The following is a 21,867-nucleotide window of genomic DNA, read 5'->3' as shown; positions in this document are numbered from 1 at the left end:
AGTAGATTTTCTTTTACATTCAATGTATTATTGCAGCAACGTTTTGTCATACTATTGGTGACATGCTCTGATTTCCAGGCACAGTTAGGAGGACATATATGCTTTAAATATTCAGAGCCCATTTTTAAAGCACTGCACAATCTTGTGTAGGACAGGATTCTCTGTGCAGACGCATACATACACAGACAGCACACATGCTGAAGTGGTTTTTCATGTCTCTGTCAGTAGCTATAGTCCACACTTGAATAGAACAAAGCAATGTCCAGGTGTGCATAACTAGTACTGTTACATACTCTATGTACCCTCATTGAAAAAGTCACAAGAGTGGATTTAAAGCGATGCTAGCAGGTTGAAAAAGACCACAGTTGCATTTTTTTGGGGACAATGGTCATAATTGATCTTCACATTAATCAAAAACCTACATCAACAAAGATAAATAATGAATTCAGAGGCCTGTTGTAGACAAATCATTCATATTCCTCAAACCTCAGATACAGAACTTTGGTGAATGGATTCTGTTTGTAGTCGTCTCACCTAATAATGAATGAAAGACTCCTCTGATGCAACAGAGGCAAACTTTTAAGAAGTCTCATTTCTTGGCAGTGTAGTCAGTATGAATCCATTCTGAAAGGACCAAGCCCTTCACCTTGCATCTTCCTTGATCTACCAAGGCTATAAAAACATCACATTGTCTGATGGCAGTTCACAAACAAGAGATTCTTTAGTTACTAGACTCTTTAGTGTCACTTTGAAAGCGTCTTCAAACCAACACAATTTAAAATCACAGGAAAGCCTCATTATCCTGTCAGATTCCTCCTTTGCTTATGTTGTTTGTTGTACTGTTACTATGGCGAACATCAAACAAAGCAGGTGTACACAAGTACATGTTATTGCACCACTATACCGTATTTCTCTGGAGAGAATCAATTTCTTTACTCTGCTACATTTGTCCAACAGCTTTACTTACGACTGATGTGTTAAATTATATTTTTGTTTTAAAAATAGTCCTACATCTTTAACCAAATCAAAAAATGTTGAAAATACGAGAAAATGCAGCGTGAAAATGTATTTTATAGCCAGTTGAAATAAGGGATGAGTTATTCTCAGAAGACAGTGACATAAAAGAACACATAATGATCTTATAGAGAATGCCATATTGACACAGAATAATGTCCCCAAAGGTTAATTAAGTAGCTAACTTTACTAAGTAGAACAACTACAGCAGTAGAAGTGAGTGCTTTCACTTTGCTGCTTAGACTGCATATAATAAGTACATATTATGACATAATATGCCAACACTAACAACTAGTATTGTAGTACCATTTTTTATGGACTCTGTCTCGTCTCAGAATCTAAAGCATTTTTACTCGGCCTTGTCTCGGCCTCAGACTGGGCGGACTCAGGATTTTGTAAATCAAGACCACCACTGGCTATGTTCACGCCATTACTGTGATTGGAAGGAAAACGCCCCTTTCTACAAGAACATATAACTGCAATTCATTCATTATTTCATTTTTATCCCCCCGGTTACGGCTGCAACCTTCCTGTTGTAAGGTCTACAGTAAGTGAGTGACATGCCTGGTGCACAAGATGATGATTTTTCATTGATATTTATGGTCTCGGTCTTGACTCGGCCTCGATCCCTAAATGTCTCGGTCTCAAAGCACTCTGGTCTCAGGTAAGTCTTGGTTTTTGTGGTCTTGACTACAACACTACTGTCAATAAAGTAAAGTATGGAACAGCAAATCTTTTGATGCTGAAAAACAAATACAGTCTATTTAGCAGCTGCTAATTTAATTGTGACAACCACATTGAACTGTGTTTTGTTTCTGAATCTGGATTTGAATGAACTTGACATTTGATGATTAATGCTGTTTTGCCTACATGTTAATGAAAACAATAAATGTGTCATGCTGTCACATCCTGTTTGTGAAGCTGCAGACAGGCAAAACAAAAGTACAAATAATTAAGCTTTTCTTCCCCCAACATGTTAATCTGACGAGGTGCACACACATTAAACATGAGCACATTAAAGAACATAATAAAGTTGCATGGTGAAAACTAAAACATACAAGCCATGGCATCCCCCTAAGCTAACTAGTTGGATTGTACCTGCACTGAATTCAAACATCCTGCTGCTTTTTTGTGTGTGATAATTACACAAAGCTGGGGTCTTTAGAGAGTGCATTTGTCCCATTATCACAGGCGGATGGAGGTTTGCAAATTCGCAAATCTTAAGCAGCATTATAAAAAATGCAGAATAAGCAAAACAGGAGGAAAGAGTATGTAAAGTATTTGAAGAATTGCATAATTACTTTTGAGTTTGAGTGAGCAGCACCTGGGGCATGGCGAAATCCTCCGCATCCAATTAAAATAAAACTGTCTAAATGGTATTATGGCATTGAAATTATTCATAAAGGTCATCCATTTTGGAGTAAACTTTCAAATAAACTACTTTGTGCAATTTACATGAGATTTGAATCATTTCTGGAGATTTAAACAAACGGGGGGAAAAAACTAGGATTGTGACCCAACAGAAACTCCTTAAAGTCTTTACAGAAATAAAAACATCACATAGATTAAAAAACACAAAATGTACAGGAAGGTTGTATTTATTAAAAATCACACTTGGTGAATTGGGGCACAGGTTGAGTTCTAACAGCCTCCAGCAGTACAGTCTTTGGATCAGAACTCTTTGGGCTGACAGATGAGGTACGTCTCTCTTCTCTGAGGCAGCGGATAACCCTGCTCGACCTCCAGGAACATCAGTTTGTAGAACATTGTGTTAGAAATCCTCTTGGGATGTGAGTCTGGAGCTCTGGAGCTAATAGGTACAGATATCCATTTTCTTTCCTGCCTGCGTCTTCTTCCTCGTTCCCCTGCACTGCAAAAAGTGTCCGTTTAAAATGGGCTACAAAGAAAAGTGTAAGCTGCTGACCAGAATGAGTTTCAATTCATTCAGCTGGCAATGAATGTTTACCCCCACTGTTTCTGCAGCCAGAAACACAGCGGGAGCACGCTGGTGCTGATGCGATTACGGTGGCGATTATAAATAAATTATGCAACTGCTGCATTTGGCATATTTTCTAAAAAAAACTTCAATTAGGAGTTTAAAATGGCTGAGACTATTTGAGTTTGTTATGTCTTTATGACCTACATAAGAACACTAAACCATAGACCAGAAGATTGGCCTTTTATACAAAGTTTTTCTTAATGTCTGTATTTGGACAAAACAATGGTTATGAAAACAGATGGACAGACGTGTGGACTTTAAAGGATTTAAAAAAGGATCTAGAGTTTAAACACCTTATGCTATACACATCTGTAAAATATCTATTTTATTTATGGAATATATTGTTAGACTCAGCTGTGTACTGTCCTGAGAGGTCACCTTGGACATTATTGTAAAATGACTTAGAATTGTTCATTTTAAGTTGACCTTGCTACAGAGCTACTATATATAACTTTTCTACTATGGGTAATCCTTTAAGGCTTTTAAAATAGATTCAGGCGGCTGTCATCATGCTAAACAACATGTTCTTTTGAAAACTGAAACATAACTCCAAATTTACAAAACCAATAGTGAAAGTAGAAAAAGAAAAAAGTATAAAGTAGTACTAGAAAATATTCTTTTTTGATTTTTTTTGTGCAGTCTTTTTGGAGTTAATAGTTCCTTTACCGATGTCAAATATGCAATCCTTTACACCTGGCTACTCTGCTATGTTTATGGACAGTTATTGGTTTAGTAACAAATTAATGTCTGAAAAAGGTCTATCAAAGTTAAAAAGGAATTCTTAGTAGTTAATGTTAAAAATGATCTCCCCTCATACCAACAGCAACAGTAACTACTTACACCTCAAGGTCGCGGTAATTAGGACATAATACACGATGGGATATTTTCTGCATTGATCACATTAAGTGCTTTAGGTACATTTTACTTTACACACGTGATACATATTTAATGCATTTCTTATTTGTATCCAACTTTTACACTGGTATATTGCTCCTTTATCAATGACACATCTTATTGATTATCCTACTGCATTTGCACACAGTCATGATGTAACATTTATTTTACAGTCTCATTGTTTCACATGCTTTAACAGATTTTAGCAGCATTCAGGGCTTTCATATAAGCACTACATACTGAACCGGAGTATCTATGCACTTTTTATGGGTTTAAAAACAAGTATGTGCATCCAACACTTTCTCTCAGGTCTGTTGCAAATCATCTACATATTTTGATGACAGTGGCTGTATTAAAAACATACATCCTGCAATTCCAGCAAAAACGATCCCTTATGTTTCAGCAACACTTTTTTTTTTTTTTTTTTACAACTCCTGGCCAGAAGGAGAGACTTGTTAATGGATACTTTTTGCAGCGTGCTTCATCTCCGACAGAAGAAGAGATGGATGAGAACAGGCTTCTGGGAAGTGACTGACGGCTGCTCCCAGCCAACCAGAGCAGGGATGCTGCAAGCACCTCGCCTGTTTCTCTGACGCTATTGGCTCTTCTCTGGAGAGTCCGGGTTCGCTCTGATATTAATGACTGCTGAGGAGACGGCGGAGCATCTATGTGGTCCGCCTGACACTTGATCCAGGGGAGAGATGCGCCCTCAGCAGCCGCTGTGAGAACTGGAAGGGAAGGGCACCGAGAACACATGAATCTCAATCCAGACTCCAGTCTACCTGCTTTTGGACTTCTTCGTTTCGTTTTGGTTTCCCCCTTGCGCAGAATCCGTTTGTGGAGGAGAGGCTCGAACTGATTTCTGACCAGCTGCGTAAGAAGAAGAAGAAGAAGAAGAAGAAGAAGAAGACCACACATTGTTGACGGGCTTTATGTCGCGCGCTGGGGTTTTCTCATCACTGGAGCGGCGCACTTGATGGAAATATAGAAAACACATTCTTCTTCAAGGGCTATGACGGTTAAATCGGGTAAGTTTACTCTGTACATCGTTAGAATATATGCCTGTTATTAGACATTACCGCACGGGTTGCGTCTGTGCCATTCTTTTTTTACAAGTTAACGAAAAACACCTGAATCCTCTGACTCGGTGATGTTTTAGTTGACGTATAATCTTGAGAAAATAGTCACAGATACCAATCACTCTTGTGTGAGTTTAGGAATTAAAGAAATAATGTAGGTTAATTATGCTATCTTTAATTATGGCCTCGAACGCTCACAAAACGTGGAGACGCGCGTTTGCGCAACTATGCAGGTTGCGCCTTCACCAAATTCGGTTTATGACGGACTCCTTTTTTCTTTAGCCAAAACGCCACATTAGTTAAGGCAGCTGACGGCGGAATTGCGAGTGCATGCATGTATTAAAGTTCGAATTCAAGTCAGTCAGTGTGTGTGTGTGTGTGTGTGTGTGTGTGTGTGTGTGTGGAGAAATGGACTGGCAGTTTCATGTCCCCGGGTCCTGCTCAGTGAGCGCACACCAGACTCGTATCGAAGAAACGCACAGAATGGTGGCCGACCCCCTCCCTTCACCATCTTCACTCATTTCCTCTATTTTAAACCTTTATGTTGAAACAATGAACGACACCTGCCATTGAAAATACTACATATACTCTGGCTTTAATGAGGAACCTAATACATAATCACAGACTCTCTAGCGGGGATTAGGATGCTTTCCTTTCACCAACATCTCGCCACGTTGCATGCCGGGCTTAACTCCGCCACAGAGAGGCATCTTTTAGCGGATTCACCATCATCACTTCACCTGCTGGTGCCCATTACACCCACCCACACATCGAGAGATCCGGCTGGAGAGAGAGAGAGATAGAGAGAGAGAGAGAGAGAGAGAGAGAGAGAGAGAGAGAGAGAGAGAGAGAGATACATAGAGGGGAGGAAGGTATTCTCTAATCCCTTGACTGCATTGGGGCGTCTCTTTCTCTCTCCCCTTCTGTCCAAAATCTGTGTCACCCAGCAGATGTATCACTCATTAATATTTCAAAGGCATAAACAGATAATGGCCGATAATGACAAATTAAATTTTCACCAAGGGGCTACTGGATGTGATTGCTGTAATCTTCAGTGCATGTAGACCATACTGTGTATGTGTGTGTGTGTGTTCATGTGTGTAAATCCCTGTGCTTGTTCCCAGTGATGGATACAATAGAGTTTGGCCTCCACAGTGCGAATGAGTCACCCCAAAGCAGCTGCTCAATATGAAACACACAGTCAAATGCCACATGAGAGCCATCATGGCCTTGTATCAGACACTGTGCTGCACTGAGAAAACCCTCATCCCACACGCCAAGTATTGTTCCTGCTTGGTATTATTTGACTACCTGCTGAGTTGGCCAAGCCTGTTTGTAACTCTGATTCTCACATTAAGGCATTATATTTTCACAAGTGTTACTCAAGAGCAAATATTAAGGAAGGATGTTCCTGCAAGCACCTTAGGTCTAATTGCACATTTTGAATTCTAACTCCTCGAGGAAGTACGCATAATGTAACAACATAGCGGTCCCATCTCCATGGTGACAAAAACATTCAAGCTAAGCAGTGGTGTATTTTCTTATTAATTTGTCACATTTGTTCAAAACAAATCAATATACCATGTCCACACTAAGTTATATACTCAAAGTGAGTGGCTTTGCGAATTGCCTATTGATCTGTGTGTGAAACAGTGAGAGGCCGTGTGTGTGTGTGTGTGTGTGTGTGTGTGTGTGTGTGTGTGTGTGGGTGTGTGTGTGAGTGTATGGGGAGGTGGGGATAGGAAAAGGTACATTGTGCGTACAGCGGCCTTGTGGAGGCTTGGAATGCATGATAGGCAGCAAAGTGTGGGCGTTCCATATTAATTTCTCCATAGGCAGAGGGCAGCAGGTGCCTGTGAGGTGAGAGGATGTGTGGGTGCCAAACCAGTAGAGAAAATTGGAAAAATGTTCCATTAAAATCGAATTTCTGTGAAGATTTCTTTTGGTCATAACGGCGGTAACAAGAAGCCTCAGGATCTATCGGCACTCCTGAGTGAAATGCATGTAAACATATTCACAAGACGGCTGCAGGGGATCAGCTTGTGCAGCCAAGCATAGGCTCTGTGATAGCAGCATGTTCCCAAACAAACACAGGCACCCATTCAAATGGAATAAGTGAAGGCAGAGGGCAAAAAGAAATAGGGAGAGAAGGAATTTATGTGTTATGTGTTCTTGTTGATGGATTGTAAAAGACCTAACTTATGTTAGTAGACACCAAAAAGGAAAGAAAGAAAGGATGAATATGTGGCTTGATTGCAGCATGGTCAGAATGGGAAAGGGCACTTCTTTTGTGTTCAATGACATATAAGCACTTTAGCTATTTAGCCAGATCATGCTTTAAAGAGTGTGTGGGTGCAATGTTTTTAATGCGCTGGCAACACACTGCTTTAACAAAAGGTGTACTAAAATTTAACATGTATAAATAGATAAATGTCAGGTAGGTCTTCATGCAAAAAAAAAAAAATCATAATCAAAGATTTACCCGCTAATTAGTCGGCTATTCTGCAGATTCCTATCACACAGCTCTACATGATGAGGACATATGCCCATATTGCAGTTTCAAACAGGAGGAGAGAAAAAGAGGGACATCTAAGGGCTACTGCTGGGCCATCCATCTGTTCTACATTTGAAAAGCTTGGTGGATGCTGTATGAGACTAACTCAAGTGCACACGTATTGATGGAGATGCAGAGGCATAGAAGGGCATGCATGTTTACATATGTGCAGAAATATGCAAACAAGTGCACATATATACAGAAGCAATTGCGGTCTCCAAATCAGACAGTCATTGTGCTGCAGAGCCTTTGAGAAGACAGAAAGCAATCATACAGTTTGAAAGTGTCGTATCTTTCATCTGTTTTAGCAGAGGAGGAGTTGCAGAGAATGACAACAGAAAGAAGAAGCCTTTATCAAACCCCATGAAATCATAATAAAGAGGTCCGAGCCAGGCGATAAATGCATTTCAGTGGCATATAATGATTGATTCCGTCTGCCGTAGGAGCTTATTCCCTGCAGGCATGTGGCCCCTTGACCAGCCATATATTATTCATATAAATATAGATAGCTGCGCATCTCAGAGGCAGCACACATGCCACATTTGCACCTGCAGATTCAATTTGGCTCTGACTTTGAGGGATACGCCACTGGCTCCACTCTCCCCCTACTCCTCACACCTCCCCTCTTTCATTCTGGCTAGCAGCAATACATGGAACATTATGCAGATCTTTTTGTCAAGAGTGAGTGCGATTATGTTGGGGGAGAAATGAGTGTAGGAATGTTCGCTACGCCTTTGACCTTATCAGCGGCAGCCCCTAAGCTGGATACCTTGGCTTAATTTTAATAGATGCAGCACGGGGCGAATTAGACAAGGGGACCTAGCTGTGCTCTTTCACGACGTGGTGTGTTATGCATGCATTATGTGAATGAGCTTTGTTTTTTCATGTTCTCTGAGAGGACACTGGCGGCTAAGTAACACATGCATGCTTGTGTCTGCAAGTGCATGCTTCTTTAATGGATTTGTCTGTGTTCCAGGCCGCTGTATTTGTGTGTGTGCACGTGTGTGTGAGTGCAGGTAGGCATGCTATATTGTTCAATAGTGCAGCATGTGTGTTCTCCCTCACTCAGCCCAAGGGCATGTCTTGTCCAGAAAAGGGTGGAAAAAGCAGAGACAAGGTTCCTGTGGTTAATTTGGAACATTGATTTTACATTAACAGTCGACTTGCTACTGATTCATGGCAGTTCTTGGTTTCCATCCGCTTACATATACATACCGGAAGCTTCATTATGCATACACACCACATAGAAGTTTCTCTTTAATGGACTCTTCCTTACCTAAGAGAAAGTATAATAGTAAATCAATGAGGTGAAGGGCGGAGGGAGGGACAGTCAAGCCTTCCGGAGGCTCCTTCCCTCTAAGGGGCTTACCCAGAACGTTTATTCAAAGTGGATTGGTTGTATCACTGCTGCTCTACATGTCCACTGGAAGTCATTAAGGAGTTCCAGCCTCTTTTTTTTCCAGTCAATTTATTTATTTTTTGTCAGTTGTCAGAAGAAATAACACTGCAGAAAGATTTCTACAATGTGTTTCTAGCATATTCAGCCTATTCAATTTTCAGACAAATTGTTACATTGATGGGTCAAAATGTTTGTTACCAGTTTAGAAATAGGAATTATTTTAAACTCATAAAGCACTGATACAAAAAAAGGTTCCTAAATTGGAATTGTGTGGTTTGTTTGGAAATGAATGGAACTTCAGACAACTGTATATTTGCATAATTGCAAATTGGCTGCCTCCAATATGAAGAAATCTACAAGCCTATCCGCACAAGAAAAATGTATGTTTAGTACTTTAGAACTGCTAAGGAAAATAGTTTATATTATTAAATTGATAAAGTGAGGCCAGGATGAAAATTCGCCAGTCTAGAAAAGAAGGCAAAGGAATGTAAAAATATAAACTGCGAGTACGGTGGATAGTGACTCCCTTGGTGGATTATTATATGCTCTGGCAGAGGTAGAGCAACCGATAACAAGACCAAACCACATCCTTTCAGGGTTAACAAAAAGTCATGTGGTGTCATAAAAAACACATTCAGACTTTGGTAGATAGGACTGACTGTCTCCTGAGACAGTATGCAGATAGTCTAGATTGGCCACAGCAGGGGTGACAAGTATTGAGGATGCAATTAGGCTGATAGCAAATGAGCAACAAGACAGTGGGAGGCCCGGGAAGAAAGACGGGGAAACTGGATATACAGAGAGACAAGAAGATATGCTTACTTTTTTATACAGACCCATGCTAGCGTAGATCGCTGTATGGGTTTCAAAGTGCGGACACAAATGTGAGAAGTAGAAAGCAAAGGTAAACGTCCATGAAGACAGATGTGGGGATTGCTGTATCATGTGGAAAGTAAATTTGAGAACGAACAGCGAAAAAGAAAAAAGAGGCGGAGAAAGCGGTGGGGACTCAAATAAGAAATCCTTACGAGGCTTATTACCAGTGGATCAAAATTCCTAGGGAACCTTTTCTACAATGCAAAGGCTATTCGCCTGAAAGAGGAGGCAATTCTACTGCGCCCTACTTTCCACTTACCCCTGACCTTTATGTCTTCCACCCAGTTTTATACCAGCGAGTGTAATGTCTACCTCTCAGCAGATGCAACACTGCCTTGTTACCGCTTAAACCGTGCAAGTCTCATAATCATCTCCCCAAAGGGCCAATATGCTCGCTGCAGAAGCATACATCTACACTTATTCCACAGCTTAGATCCTGCAAATGCTTCCTCTGTGTTCTTAGAAGCCCAAAATCAATGTACAATTTTCCAAACTGTAGGTCATGTACAATAATATCAGTTGTTGCCAATATTAGCCATATTTCTGCAGTCAGTTGTGGCATAGTAACTATAAGTCTTGTGTATGTTATTTCTATCCGTTTCTCTTTTTCTTTTGTCTCCATCTTCCCCACTTTTTTAGTGAGGCCATTGGCGGCAGATGGCTATTCACCAATTATTCAGGCTCTCTTTACGTTCCTCTCCGTTTCTTTCTGTTTATGTTTTTGTCCATCTTCTTGTCTCTCCCTCTTTCCTAAATTCTTGGCATTGCAATTTCTTTTAGCAGATTTCTGTCCACCAACGAGTCTGTTTTAGCGTAAGGTTTCTTCCAGTAAAAATACCTTTTTCCTTACCACTCCTCCAAGCTTGCTTGTGATGGATTACTGTTGGATCCATGTACATATATTTTAGAGAACAGTCTAGACTAGCTTTGTATGTAATGGGTCAAGAGGTCACTTTTGATGTGATTTGACAGTTTATGAATACAAGTTGATTGATGGATTGACAGGTCAACTGGCACATGGAATATCCATTATTATCCAATCCATGAAAAAGCAGTAACCTTTTTGTCCCTGCTTGGCCAAATCCCATCTAAGCCCTGCAAAGCAAGGGGCAGGATTTATAACTAATTCCAATAAATAGCATAAAACAAACAGTTCTGCCCGCCTGTTTGGCCGCATGGCAGACTTTAAATCAGGCTTGCCTGAATTAGCACCGATGAGCCACAAGGACAAATGCTTTCTGTTCCAACTGTGGACACTCATTAATTTAAAGTAGTCATATCTCACTGGTCTGTAATCAAACTGTATTTGTACCATTACTGTCCAGAACACCCAGTGTTAATATAATGGAGGAGGCCCAGTGGGGACGTAAGTGTGAGGGGTTGCCAAGATCTGAAAGGGAATGCTTTTCACCTTGACAGTGTCTGAACCTCTAAGATAAAAGCTGCGTCCTAATTCAGGTATATTAGGATTTGACTGGTGGTGCCATTTCCTATTGGAGTACATTACATGAGATAATTAATATTACTGATACAAAACAGAGAGTGATGTTAGGTTTTACTTGACAACAACAATAAACGTGCACTATTTTATTGAAGAGGCATTTCATTGTTTGGCATTTATGTTATATGTCACACTAATTAAGAGTGAAATCTGAGACTAAAAAGGGTGGAGATATGCCAGGTAATACTGGTGATGCAATGGCACTGCCATCTCTCAACAGGCTTTCTGTTGGAATATTTTAAAAAAAATGTAGAGATATGATGATGGTGATGCAACACTTGCATGAAAATGATTTTGAAATAATGCCTGATTGATTACCAACAATGAATCTGTATATATTCTTTCGTTATAAAGCTATGGTTTAAAAAGCAATGTAATATCGGTAAGAGGTCGCTTGTTGTTACACACCCAGGGTTATTTTAAGAAATAAGAAATTCGCAAGGCTGACTAATTTATTTACGGCAAGTAAACTTTACCACTACTGGGATATATATAGTAAAAAGAATTGGTTTGAGGTAAAATCTTTCATGTGAAAAGGATGAGTATTTTTTTTCTCTTTGTTTCAGGCAATTCTTGGTCCTGAAATCAATAAGTTATCATGGTTTAGAAAATACAAAATATCGCAATGACTATAGGTCAACGAAATCCAGTATCTCTAGGGATTTTATTATAACAATAGCTCTGCTCAGCTCCATTGGAGTTTATGGTGTCTTTAAGGTTACAGGCCTGTTAAAGCCCGCAGGAAGTGGCTGTTCTAAAAACAGCCACTTCCTGCAGTACAGGAGTACCTGCCCAGCACCACACAGTGGACAGATACATTTAGTGACTACTATAGTATCAGAGTGAACCATTAAGCAGAGTTAAAAGACTTGGTTTTTTTTTTGAGTAAACAATGGTGTTAAACAAAAGAAGCTCTATTTCACAGTTAGGATTGCCCTAAAACAAACTACATAGCAGGAGCATGTTTGCTGTAATGTTCGCAGTCAGGATTAACACAAGCGTAAGTGAAAAGCCCATGGGCTAGACTGTCAGCCTTGCTACGGTAATGGAGGTGCTTTGGAGACCATGGCTTGAATGATTGTCCACCCCCCTTCCTCTGACACCTGGGAACTCATGTTAGCTCCATGAGTGAACACCTTAGAGTGACCTATAAAAGGCTTCTATTGGTTCCTCGAGCAAATGTCATGGCTTGCACTTAATATGTTACTGCAGTTAGATTTTAAGTTACAGGAGATCCACTTTCATTCTTCTAGTTTACTATATATGGCAAGTTGCTGATAATGTATCTTTTCACTCAAGATTTCCAAAGGGGCACATAATACAAGCATCCGTCTGTGAATTCTATTTACAACAGCCCTATTAACTACATTTCTCTTTGTCCAACAACTGCACAGTCAAAAGAAATTATTGCCACTTGCTGCCAAATAAAACAAAACATGTTTCTAGCTTCAAAGTCCTTGTTTTCATCCAATCTTTAGGTGGGTTTGGGCTAATTTCTCTGTTACATGGTCTCACTAAGGCTAATATTTCCTGCAATGACAGCGTTCTTGGGATCACTAAAGGTTAATACACCACTTCAGTTACTACGACAAGTTCCTCCTCTGGCAAGTCGTTCTGTCCTCCAGATCTCCCCTCTCTCTCTTTTCCCTTCCCTCTCCCCTCGCTCCACCTCAATTACCAGCAGCTGAGCAGTGAATTGTGGGAAATTAGTTCTACATTGTAGCAATGTGTGTGTGTGTGTGGGGGGGGGGGGGGGAGCTTGACTGGACCTCTTACTAATAGGTTGGTACAAGCTGTGTTTGGACTCCAAAGCCGAAGCAGTCACGGTGCAAGGCCGAGAGTATATAGCCTGTCACTTCACTGGGCTTTAGATAATGCAGTTGTACGATAGCAATTTACATGTTCAACTACCTGTGGGTGATAAGGTTAGTTTACTTGCAATGATGCAGTCTGCTGAAGTATATCAATATAAGAAAAAAAGTATGATGAAATGCAGTATCTGTGCCTTTAACAAGCACAATTTCCCTGTCCAAACAAGCTTTCTTAATGGAAGCTGTGCTAAAAGCTTTTCCATTTGGCTGATGCATTAACACATCTTGATTAAGGATTGGCTGACTGTACTCAGAGGACTCTCCACTCCTCATTGTGCTTATTTGAAAGCATGTGCTGTCTAAAAATCTTCTGTATTTGTATTTCATAGCCTTCAATTATCAATATTACAAACTGTTGTATTGTGTAATTGAGTCATTGATTCTGCTCAGGTGGCAAGCATGCCTTCAAGACTGAACGTTTGCCACTTCAGACACATTAGCACAAAAGATGTCACCCCAATTTATTTTTCTCACAGATGACTCAAAAATAGTTTACTTTAACAGCCCTTGACTGGGAGCGGAGCTAATAACCAGGATACAGTATGCGGGGATAATTTGGGATTAATTAAAGCAGCATTCATTTTGATAATGAGAGAAAAACTTTCCATTTGAAATATATTGGCTGGGTTTAACAAACTCACTGTCAAGGCCAGTCTTAAGGCTGAGATTAAATCCGTCATTGAATATAGGAAAAGTTTATCAAATAACCACATTTTCATTAAATTGGAATGCAAAATGAATAGTGAGTAATTTTGAAAATTATTCAATAGAAGAACAAAGGGATTGTCTAAATATCTTCTATGAATTGTTTTCCTTTTCAAAGTTTGGTGCCTATTTTACCCATAATGCAATTGGGTGTGTAATGCAGCCCTCAGCTGTTTGTATCATGCAGATATGAGAGGGACTAAAGGGCTTTAATAATCTCCTTTCTGATACACATCAACTGATATTTTTATTGAAAACATTTTGTGCCCTCACTAATGCTGACTCAAATGACATCACATGAGGCAACTTGTTAGTGGTGACAAAAAAGGCTTTAAACAAATGTTCTTAACACACATAAAATCAAGATTTTAATGAAACAAGTGTTGGATTATCATTCCACAAAGTTATCCTCATTAATTAACAGGGAAATATGTCTGCTGGCCACACCATCTTGGAAACTGTCCGGTAAAGCCATCCTAATCCCATCCTACAATTTAGCCAATGAGGAACAACAGATATTAACACTAAAATTATGACAATTATGAATTTTATCCCTCAATCTGTCTCCCTTACAATCAGTAATGTCCTTCCAGATGACATACGATATGATTCAATGTGTTGTGATAATAGGGCAGTACTATTTTTTTATTCCACAGCAACACTTACGGTTCTTACTGCTGGTAAACAGAAAACATTGATTGCAAAGGGGAAGCCTTGGTCTACATATGTCCCTACTGACACTTTAAACTATTGTCATTTGTAAAACAAATATTGGACACTTAAGCTATACAAAAGCAGTTATCCATATTGCATTCACTACACGGCTGGCAATTGTGATTACTAAGAAAAAAGCCAGAGGTGAGGTCCAGTCGCTGTTGGCGGAGTTACAGACTCCGGCCTGTGTTTTCAGGGCACGGATCAACTGCATAGGAAACAATGAATAGCCACTGCTGAGGGAGAGAAGCTAAAGCCTGTTTATCAGAATGCTCACGGTGTTGCAGCTTATTAGTGTGCAAGGTGCTTTTGAAAAATAATATCGCTCCCTCCCTCTCCTTTTCCTCAAACCAGACCCCAGCCAATGCTGGAGCAGAGGTTGAGGAATGAACCTTTGGCTCAGTTTCGCCAGCGGGACAAACTGAACCGTTCTTGCTGCCTTCAGAAGGTTTTATTTATTTATTTATTTCTATTATTATTTTTTTTTTCCTACAGCTCCCCTGTGGCCACTGAGGTGGAGACAGCGAGGTTGATGAAACGAAACCATTTCTCTCTTTTCTTGTTCTCACTTCCCAGCCGCCGTCACACTTACACTCTTGATTTTTCTCATTTCATCTCCTGTCTCTCATGACTTTTCTCATGATGTGCTGTGTGCTCTTATAGGCCCAAAATATCACAAGCACCATCAGACCCATCTGTTCAGTAAGAGGCGGTTACATACGACAAATTACATGGTACACTTCAGCCGTGGAGCTTGTGCTATATAGCAGCAAGCGATGGGGACACAAGTTCTGTGGTATAAGAGTTGCAGCACATAAAAAGGGGTCTGACGTTGAGGAGTATTGCTTTTTAATTATTACGTAACTAAATGTTTATAAATCAGCATGTTAATAGGTGTTTATGTGCCAATGGACATGTTAATCAATATATTTTACTGTAAGAATTAAGAGAACTAGTTCATCTCTGCTACACTAAAAGTGATAGAATATTAAAGGACAGAATCAGGTTTATTTTCTCAAGGTACCTCTAGTGCTTGTGTAAGCCTTAACTGTTCAAGTTGTCCCCAAACCACACTGGGTTCTATATTTAACATATTTAACAGTCATTTCTGTTATTATAGATGTGAAAATCTAAACTGTTGCAAATCTGTAAAAGACAACGCAGAATGAAAATTTCTAACAACATTTTTTTTCTGTGCCCACTATAAAGTAATCTTGTGAGTGCATTTCAGTCACTTTTCTTTTTAAAGGTTTTGCTCTATTAAAGTATTTAAAAATGATTTATAATTAAATCAATCCACGCATAAGTCTTGTGGACATCTCATTCAAGGTTAAATTTGGGAAAATGAGTATCCGGTGTATGTTGTAGCTCAGTGGTAGACTCGATGGTCCCTTGATCGTTAGTTTGACGTTTCATTCCTCAGCTGCTGCAATCCACGTGTCAAAGTGTTCTTGGGCCACATATTCCTGGTGGCATTAAAATCTGCGTGTGAATGTGTACGACTGAGATTAATTAATACTGGTGGGCAATTTACATGGCATTCTCTACCATCACTCGCTAAATGTGACATGTAGTGTAAGAGAGCTTTGAGTCTTTGGAAGACTGGAAAAGTGAAGTCAATTAACCATTTTAGCATTTACCTGAATACATTTTTCCCCCTTTTAGGCCACATATTTTTATCCACTATGTTGCCACTGATGGAACTGCTTGACATATATATCCCATTAATTCAATTTTATCAGTGCGCAGATTTGTTGATTGCTTAAAGCTAAACACTGTTTACATGTAAATGAATTTGCATTTGTGTTGCCTGCTTCCTGAATACAGAGGTTCAATCTGCATTTGTTACTTGCTCTCTTTGGATTGTTGTATTGGCTGCCTGTTTACTTGTTGCTATAGTGACTGAGATATCCCAGTGGTTTTCAGCTAGGTGCCGTAAAGGCCAATGCTAAAGCTTTAAGATTTAAGAATCTCAATAAAGCCGTCTCTTTAACCAATAATAGACTCACTGCTTACATCAGGACAGAAGTCCGCATTGTGGCGACATATTCGTAAGGCACTTGAATTAAGACTAGAAGGTCAAGCAAATGTAAATCCATGATTTTCTGTCTTTCAGGGAGCGTGTTTAAATGCCAACATGCATCAAAGTGCATAAAACAAATGTCAATGTGACAAAATCCTCCTCTTATCATATTCCATAACCCTACCCCCCTCTCCAATTTTCATTTAATACTCATACAACTTCTTTCTGTATTTTCTGCACAGGTAGGAATGGAGTGGGCTGTGGACTGCGGAAGATAGTCACGACAATCAGCGAGGACATCTATCTATAAAGAAAGAGCTTTTATTGAATGGATACTTTTTTATGTTCTCAACATTGTCCACTGTATAATACAAGTCAATCATTTTTTCCTTTCCCCCCTACCATTCCCTGGGTCTGCCTGACTTCAGCCTCAGCCCCGAACCCTGACACCAGCAGGCAGCATTGAGTGATTGCTCATTACTTCCAAGGGCGTCCACACAGCAAGACAAAAAAAACCCCAGGGAGCCCTGCTGCAGTTGGTGGCGGCAGTGGCAGGGGTGGTGAGTCAATCGCCTCAGCAGCTGGAGCAAATGATTCATTATTTGTGAAGTTAACAGCTCAGACAACTTAATCTACAAGGACCAATTTCTTACTGGAGGGAAACGGTCCAATATGAAGGACGTGTCATTTGTGGATTGTCTCTTTGTTGGCTTGGCCATGGCCTCTTTTGTTTTGGCCACAGAGGAGAGGCTTGATTGCCCAAAGCTCTGTGTATGTGAGATAAGACCCTGGTTTTCTCCAAGTTCAGTGTACATGGAGGCACAGACAGTGGACTGTAATGACTTGGGACTCTTTAGCCTGCCGGAAAAATTACCTGTGGGCACACAAGTGCTATTACTGCAAACAAACAATGTTGCTAAAATTAACCAACCCTTGGATTATCTGGCCAACATCACAGAGATTGATCTGTCACAAAACAACTTATCCTCCATCAGCGACATGCATCTGGGGAATCTTCCCCAGCTGCTTTCCCTTCATATGGAGGAAAATTGGATACAAGAGTTGCCGGAACAATGTCTTACCGGGGTTGCTAACCTTCAGGAGCTCTACATGAACCACAACCTAATCTCCTTAATTTCCCCAACTGCATTCCAGGGTCTCAGCAACCTTGTGCGACTCCACCTCAATTCCAACAAGCTGAAAGTGATTAAAAGAGAATGGTTCGAACCCATGCCAAATCTTGAGATTCTGATGATAGGTGAGAATCCCATTCTTTCTATTGATGATATGAACTTTAAACCTCTCAGTAATCTCCGCAGTCTTGTTCTTACCAGAATGAACCTGTCCCAGCTTCCCGATGATGCACTTACTGGACTTGATAGCTTAGAGAGCATCTCTTTCTATGATAACACTTTCCCTGAGGTGCCTCATTCTGCCCTAAGGAATGCTAAAAACCTCAAGTTCTTGGATTTAAATAAAAATCCAATTGCTAGGATACAGAGAGGCGACTTTGTGGATATGCTACATTTGAAAGAACTGGGGATTAACAGCATGCCAGAGTTAGTTTCTATTGACAGCTTTGCCCTAAATAACCTCCCTGAGCTAACAAAAATAGAAGCCACCAACAATCCTAAACTTTCTTACATCCATCCTAATGCTTTCTACAAACTACCCCGGCTGGAAACCCTAATGCTAAATGGGAATGCGCTCAGTGCTCTCCACAGGATTACTGTTGAGTCCCTCCCAAATCTCAGAGAAGTTAGCATGCACAGCAACCCCATCCGCTGTGACTGTGTAGTCCGCTGGATGAACATGAACAAAACCAATATTCGCTTCATGGAGCCGGATTCACTCTACTGTGTGGAGCCTCCAGAGTACGAGGGCCAACATGTCAGACAGGTGCACTTCAGGGAGATGATGGAGATTTGTTTGCCACTTATCTCTCCAGAAAGCATGCCTGGGCATATTAAAGCAAAGAATGGAAGCTCTGTGTCCCTCCACTGCCGGGCCTTTGCTGAACCAGAACCAGACATCTACTGGATCACCCCGTCTGGTACCAGAGTCCTACCTAACACTGTTTCAGACAAGTTCTACATGCACCCAGAGGGAACTTTTGACATCTATGATATAACGGAAAATGAAGCTGGTCTGTACACTTGTGTGGCCCATAATCTGGTTGGAGCTGATCTTAAATCTGTTTCAGTAGAGGTGAATGAATATTTTCCCCAACCTGCGAATGGTTCTCTGAATGTCTTGATCAAATCAGTGGAAATAAACTCCATCCTGGTTTCTTGGAAGGCAGGTCCTGGCTCTCTGGCTCCCAACATTAAATGGAACACAGTGACAGATGCTAATCATCCCACCACAGCCTTTACCACTAGGGTCCCCTCTGATGTTAAGGTATACAACCTCACACATCTCAGTCCAGCCACTCACTACAAAGTATGTGTCGATGTCCGCAGCATTCACAACAACCATGACACCAAATGTGTCAATGTTACCACCAAGGGATTAGAGCTGGCAGTCAAGGACACAGAAAAATGGGACGCAGCAGTAATCACCGTCTTTGGTGTGCTCTTGGCGGTGATTTCAGTGGCATGCCTGCTTATTTATGTGTCTCTGAGGAACCACCACATTTATGGGGATATAAGGAAATGTGATTCCAAAGCTTCGCTGACACCGGTGCAAGCTACCGGTATGCACTCTTCTTTCTTTACAAAGCTGTGGGTTTCGGGTAAGGGACTGCCAAGTGGAGTAGAAGTGAAAGCAACAGTGATAAATGTATCTGACAATGCCTTTTAGAAGCGCAGCTTTGTAGAACACCAAACAACAACAACACTGAATGGACAAGGCAATGGGCAGGGGGTTGGACGATGTGTCGTACTGTTTCAAAGGCATACCCATTGCTGGTCCCCCGCTCAGCTACACTGGCAACACTATTATTGGACTGGGATGGAACAGTTTAAAATAGACTAAATGCTCTCCCAGTTTCAACCCTAGCTGATGTGGTGGCTTTGTTACCGCTACATGAAACCAAGCAAACATCAAAGGAAGGGGCATTCACAGCAAAAAGATATATTTCAGTACCTTCAGACAGATATATTTCAGTTCATACAGAAATGCAGGCAGAGAAAAGAAAGTAACGATAATGACGATGATGGTCAACTCTCTTGTAATTGACTGTTAAATGTGTTAAGAGTTGTGGAACTGTCCGTGTGGTCCCAAGCAATACCGTCTGTGCTTTGTAAAACCTCCATAGACGAGTTAGAACTACAGTAATAACAACTGTCTATTACGGGAAGGGAGATTTAGTAGAGTAGACAAATAACAGTGACTATGGTGTAAGCCTTTTGATGAAATATACCCCCCTTTTTCTATTTAAAAATGGATTCTTGTTTTTTCATGGAAATATTGTTATATATTCTATTATGTTGATGTAATGACAAATCCTCTGTGTCTGAACAGTTTAAATGAGTTTTAAATTGAGGCAAGGAGCAGACTACTTTTGATTACAACGTCATATTAAGCTTAATTAAATTCAGCTACAAAATGAGTATCTAGAGAGGACATTTGCAAAATGGCTGTTTATGCTGTGTAGTTCTCATTGCAACAGTTACTTGGAAAATGATGCGCTGGACTTACACAAACTTAACAGGTTAATTAAAGCCGAGTTGATTGATGTGTTGTCTCCTCAAGATGTGGTCTGTTATGCCCTGGTAAGTGCCTACAACAAGAACTACATGCGGTAAACAGAGAAGAAACTGAAGAAACACATCAGCCACAGCAAAACAAGGCCATTTCATCATTGCAGAATCACAAGCTCTTCTCTTCTCTTCTTCAGTACTTTTAGTGCAAATACTTTCTTAGTATTTTTAGCATACATATTTTCAGAAAACATTTCGTTGTTGCTTTGGATGTAAAGTTAAAAAGCCATTTTTATATTAACTGTACTATATGTGATCAATGGGCACAACAGACTAATTAAGAAAAGTGCTGAGAAAATAATAAATGTCATTGTTTCTTTTACAAAGAATTGCCTACTTTTCTCCTTTACTTTTTTCTCTCTTAATTGCCATAATCCTATTTATTTCAAAGTAATGTCATGGTATCATTATCTTTCTTTTCTGTCCATTCATCCACGGGGTTATGTGAAATGTGTAATGACTTTTATCCGTGACATTTCCAGTGCAAGCATGTAAAACAAAATATTGATAATGGCCAAGTGGTACAGAACAAGAAAACGTCTTTTGAGTCAGACCACGGGGGGAAAGTCAGGAGACTTCAGCTGAATGGTTGAATGGCCACACTGACCCTGGCAGGAAGAAAAAAAGCAGCAACAAAAGAACAGAACTCATTAGCCGCCTCATTAAGAACATGTTCGTCCTTCAGCTGGTCTGAATATAGTCACTGTGCTACAGCTTCAGCTGCTGCTGCTGCTGCTGCTGCTTGTGCTTAGATAGGGACACAGCGTTCTTAAAGCACAGAGATAAAGTACAGTACTGAAAAGTCGACGCAGGTTGATGCGGAGAGGAGTCGAAGCTTTCGGACTATTTTATTTGTCTCAGTGAATTATCCAGCACACAGAACATTTCACATGAGAAAGCCGGGCTTGATGAATGGTTGTCAGAGGCAGAGTGACATGGTGGATTTATCAAACAGGGCGTAGCACTCATACATCAGGCCAGCCTTCAGCACCATGGACAGAGGCTTTTAGAGCCGGGCTATCTGTCAAAGACAAAGGGAGTTAAAAGATGACACAGTCTGTTTCTCATGTCATGGTCAAGTTAGAGTGAATATGTCTCTTTGGGGAAAAACAGGGCCACATAGTGATGTGCAAACAAACCTATAAAACCATATGCTTACACAGAAAAACATACAGTTACATGCTAACATAAATACAAGCCCAATCACTTGTACAAAGAGACCTTTTTGTAGAGAACATAGACAAGCACCCTCACCTACAACACAACAACACTCTCTACCTCTACATCAACAAACCCGTCATACCCAGAGGTGTTTTGCTGCTTTTAGACTTCTGGGGTCTACAGGATTTAACAAACATAACATGACAGCCAGAAAAGCCACTAAATAAGATCAAGTATCAAACATGTTCCCCATGACAAAAGCAGTTTCTGGATATTAGCCATATTGTGTCTTATTTTTTCTTCCCTTGTTCATGAGTAGATTACATACTTGAGTAAATAAACTGAATGTTATCCGGAAACTCATCTCTTCTGC

General features: G+C 40.4%; 1 protein-coding gene across 1 annotated transcript; it reads left to right on the top strand.

Moving 5' to 3' along the window:
* The first annotated feature begins 4,613 nt into the window (after positions 1–4,613).
* On the top strand, positions 4,614–20,662 carry LOC132956446 (leucine-rich repeat neuronal protein 3). Its single transcript, XM_061029904.1, has 2 exons — positions 4,614–4,935; positions 16,872–20,662. The coding sequence occupies exon 2, from the start codon at positions 17,302–17,304 to the stop codon at positions 19,429–19,431; it is 2,130 nt and encodes a 709-aa protein (XP_060885887.1). The 5' UTR covers positions 4,614–4,935; positions 16,872–17,301; the 3' UTR covers positions 19,432–20,662.
* The last annotated feature ends 1,205 nt before the right edge of the window (positions 20,663–21,867 follow it).

Source organism: Labrus mixtus, chromosome 22, assembly GCF_963584025.1.
Source record: "Labrus mixtus chromosome 22, fLabMix1.1, whole genome shotgun sequence".
Taxonomy (NCBI): Eukaryota; Metazoa; Chordata; class Actinopteri; order Labriformes; family Labridae; genus Labrus; species Labrus mixtus.
This window is presented reverse-complemented; position numbering and strand designations above follow the sequence as displayed.

Bases quoted from the DNA above. Each gene is read 5' to 3' on its own strand.
- LOC132956446 (XM_061029904.1), top strand. From the start codon at position 17,302: ATGAAGGACGTGTCATTTGTGGATTGTCTCTTTGTTGGCTTGGCCATG.